The sequence below is a fragment of the Branchiostoma floridae genome, unplaced genomic scaffold, assembly GCF_000003815.2.
Source record: "Branchiostoma floridae strain S238N-H82 unplaced genomic scaffold, Bfl_VNyyK Sc7u5tJ_1550, whole genome shotgun sequence".
Taxonomy (NCBI): domain Eukaryota; kingdom Metazoa; phylum Chordata; class Leptocardii; order Amphioxiformes; family Branchiostomatidae; genus Branchiostoma; species Branchiostoma floridae.
Genome location: NW_023365750.1, coordinates 61,587 through 64,880, shown reverse-complemented (window position 1 = coordinate 64,880; position 3,294 = coordinate 61,587). Strand labels below are relative to the sequence as shown.

Below are 3,294 nucleotides of genomic sequence, written 5' to 3'. Positions count from 1 at the left end.
TTATCTACCTGGCATTCAAGTAAGTTGCATATACGGCTCCTTCTGTCAATGGATTTCTATAATATAAAAGCGAACGTTGATACAAATGTTTTATGTAATCTCTAAATATATTTGAATTGTACTGCGAATAACATTCTTTTGAGACAAATAATTATAATTATCAAATTGCCGCTAACTTTCCGATCTGCCAGAATTATTGTAATTATTGCATGTTGATAGAACTAGGGTTTTCATTCCCTGATTATAAATTCTAAAGTTATCAGGTTGTGGTGATGAAGCTGGTTTTAGCATCACATTGTGCTTATGCTGATGCTAGTATTTAATTTTACCACAGGCAAACATGGTACTAAAACTGTTGTGAGCATTTTGCAGTGTTGGAAATGCATTAATTTTGTTTTTCCACGATACTTAAACTGTTGTTAGTATTACATGGTCTAGACCTCAAGCTATATTTCTATGGTTACTGGGATATAATGGTAATGTTAAGTAATGTTAGCATGCCTTTAAAAAGGGACCGGACTAAAATGGTATATGAAGTGGAACTGGCGATTTTACACATGAGTTATAACACTTTACTGTGTTTCCTCACAGTACGTACCTGCCATGACAATAACGTGTCTTTTGTTTCCAGGCAACTTCGTCAGACCCGACCACACCGCATCCTGATTAACCTATGTGTGGCACTACTGGCGACTCTCATCATCTTCCTGGCAGGCATCGATGCAACCAGTTCTCCCGCCGGTTGCACTGCCGTGGCATTTCTCCTGCACTACTTCCTTTTGGCTGTATTTCTGTGGATGGCAGTTGAAGCCTTCAACATGTACCTGGCCTTCGTGAAAGTCTTGGGCACATATGTGTCTAGATTCTTCCTAAAGGCAGCCATCTTAGCATGGGGTGAGTACAATAACATTATAATTGTGTTTTTTTTTACTTCTAAACATTTATTTGGTACCATTTTGATGCCTGTATTATTTTAGTCTTATTTTATAATCTTTACAGAACACGAAATGCGTTTTAGTCAAAATACTTGGGAAATTACGATGCTAAAAAAAAGGTAGAATTTTCGATTGCTTATTGGACTCTAGATAGTTTTAGGATTATTATTTTCTTAGTAGAGTCCATTCCAAGACACCATGCGGATGTTTGTGGCCATTGTTTAGAATTGATTTTAAAGTTTTGTAATTATATGTCTAGGACATTTGATACTTCAGAAATATTTGTAACACTGTTTCAACTTTATAAATATTTCCCTGGTCCTGTAAAACGTTGGGAATATTCATCGTGTGGAATTGGATACTTCTAATGGTTTCTAAATAATGATAACAGCATTCTACCATTATCTACCATTTTTTGTAAATGGTTCAGTGGGCTGGGAAGATAGCAATTCACACATCCTTGCAAAGTATGGTTGGGTGCCATGAAACAATGGCCCACCACAAAGGATCCACCAGTGAAATCTAAAAATATACAGATACAACAATAGGGCTTACTTTTATGGGGGCAATAAACTAATTTAACTATTTGGCGAGGTTTACCATTTTTTGTAAATGTGAAATAATCACACAGAGGTTTCACAATTATTCTAAATAAAGATATTTTTGTACAGTTACTTTCAAAATGTTTCTAAAATATTCAAAGGAATTCAAATATATGAGTACTTTCTTAGTCAATTTTTTAAAAATAATTTAATTATTGTGGCTCAGATATTCTTTTATTCAAAATAATTCAGACTAATTATAAATATCGCCTAAAAACCCTCATGGTGTCTTGGAATGGACTCTATTGTGCGCATCATTTTTTTTTAAATTAAAGGACGAAAAATGTTGTATTACATGCAAAGGTCAAAATGAAAGTTATGGTTGATTTTATTTTCGCAGCTACACAGTCACGCTAATGTGGGCTTGTATATCTTTTAGGTCTTCCCTTGGTCATTGCCATTATTACATTGCTTGCGGACGTCCCCAGCAACTATTCCGAAGGACAACAGACCTACAGGAGCAACAGATTGTGAGCTGTGATGTATTAGCGTTGTTTTTGTAAAGCACCTACCATATATTGGTAAAAAGACACCGTGATGCATTTCATCCAAACAGAATAGTATTTTACACATCATGGCTCTTAGCACATTCTGAGATAAAGTAAAGTCATCGGCATTCGAACAAGCAGAAACAACATAGTGATTGAATTACTTTTAATCTAACCATAGTTAAAGCATATAATGGGAAGTGTACGACTTGTGATTGTCTTTTGTACATGTATTTGACAAAAATTATGGTTTTCCATGACCATGTCAAAGATATATTCTGTTTGCTACGTTTTGTTACTGGCTAGTTGCTGGCTGCAGGGTAACCAGCTGTACTTTGGGTTCCTGTTGCCTGCTGGACTGGTACTACTTTTTAACACCGTCGTGTACATCATGGTTATCAGGAAACTGGTCAGTAGGGGCAGAGCTAAAGGTCAGTTGTAATATACAAAAAAGTACACCCAGCATAAAATGGTTATCGTGGGTAGCATGTTTAGTACGTCAATACTATTTTTGATAAACGATAGCCAATTGCCAAGTTGCATTATTGAGTAGTTTGTTCGTCTTGCATGTCTTAGATCATTTAAAAAAAGCACATACTCCTCATACTGCTTTGAGGAAAGAGCATAGCTGATGGACGCACTCAGGTGGACAATCCAACTGTTGAAGTTCCGCATTTTTTTGTGGCTAATGGCTAAAACCGAGACTCGCGCCAATATACCCGACCATTGGAGTAGAATGTCCGTTTTTATAAACAAAAATTGGAAAGTACTATCATTATTTGATGTGTCCTAGGGGAAGCTGCTGATCCAAGGAAATATGCGATCAAGCAACAGCTTCGCATAGCCATCACTGTCATGGTGCTGGTCGGACTTACCTGGATTTTTGGATTCATAACGATTAGGTGATTAGACATTTACACTACATTTTCAATATTTGTCATCAATGTTGTAAACATGATGTAAACGTGTTGATATTTACAGTATCTGTCATCTATGTTGTAAACATGATGTATAAACGTGCTGATATTTAAAATACTTGTCATCTATGTTGTAAGCATGATGTGCAGCTTCTGTATCAGCGAATGCAAATTACCGTTTTACTAGTTCCGAAAAGGTTATGATTGTCTTTACAGAAGCTAAAATCATCGACATCCATTCTTTGACCTCATTCTTGTTGAGAAGTGTTGTATTACATAGTACAGAAAGGCACAAATAAAACTAAACAAATATCTTTTAATTGATTTGTGATCGCACGCTTTTGATCGATGT

The 3,294-nt window shown here is 35.9% G+C and overlaps 1 protein-coding gene across 1 annotated transcript; it reads left to right on the top strand.

Moving 5' to 3' along the window:
* The first annotated feature begins 340 nt into the window (after positions 1 to 340).
* On the top strand, positions 341 to 2,931 carry LOC118408059 (adhesion G-protein coupled receptor G2-like). Its single transcript, XM_035808677.1, has 5 exons — positions 341 to 357; positions 632 to 894; positions 1,917 to 2,007; positions 2,332 to 2,456; positions 2,819 to 2,931. The coding sequence occupies exons 1-5, from the start codon at positions 341 to 343 to the stop codon at positions 2,929 to 2,931; spliced, it is 609 nt and encodes a 202-aa protein (XP_035664570.1).
* Positions 2,932 to 3,294: the final 363 nt, after the last annotated feature.

Excerpts from the sequence above, each read along its gene's own strand:
- LOC118408059 (XM_035808677.1), top strand. Across the intron at positions 2,008-2,331 it reads ACCTACAGGAGCAACAGATT|TTGCTGGCTGCAGGGTAACC; the intron begins GTGAGCTGTGAT and ends GTTACTGGCTAG. Across the intron at positions 2,457-2,818 it reads CAGTAGGGGCAGAGCTAAAG|GGGAAGCTGCTGATCCAAGG; the intron begins GTCAGTTGTAAT and ends GATGTGTCCTAG.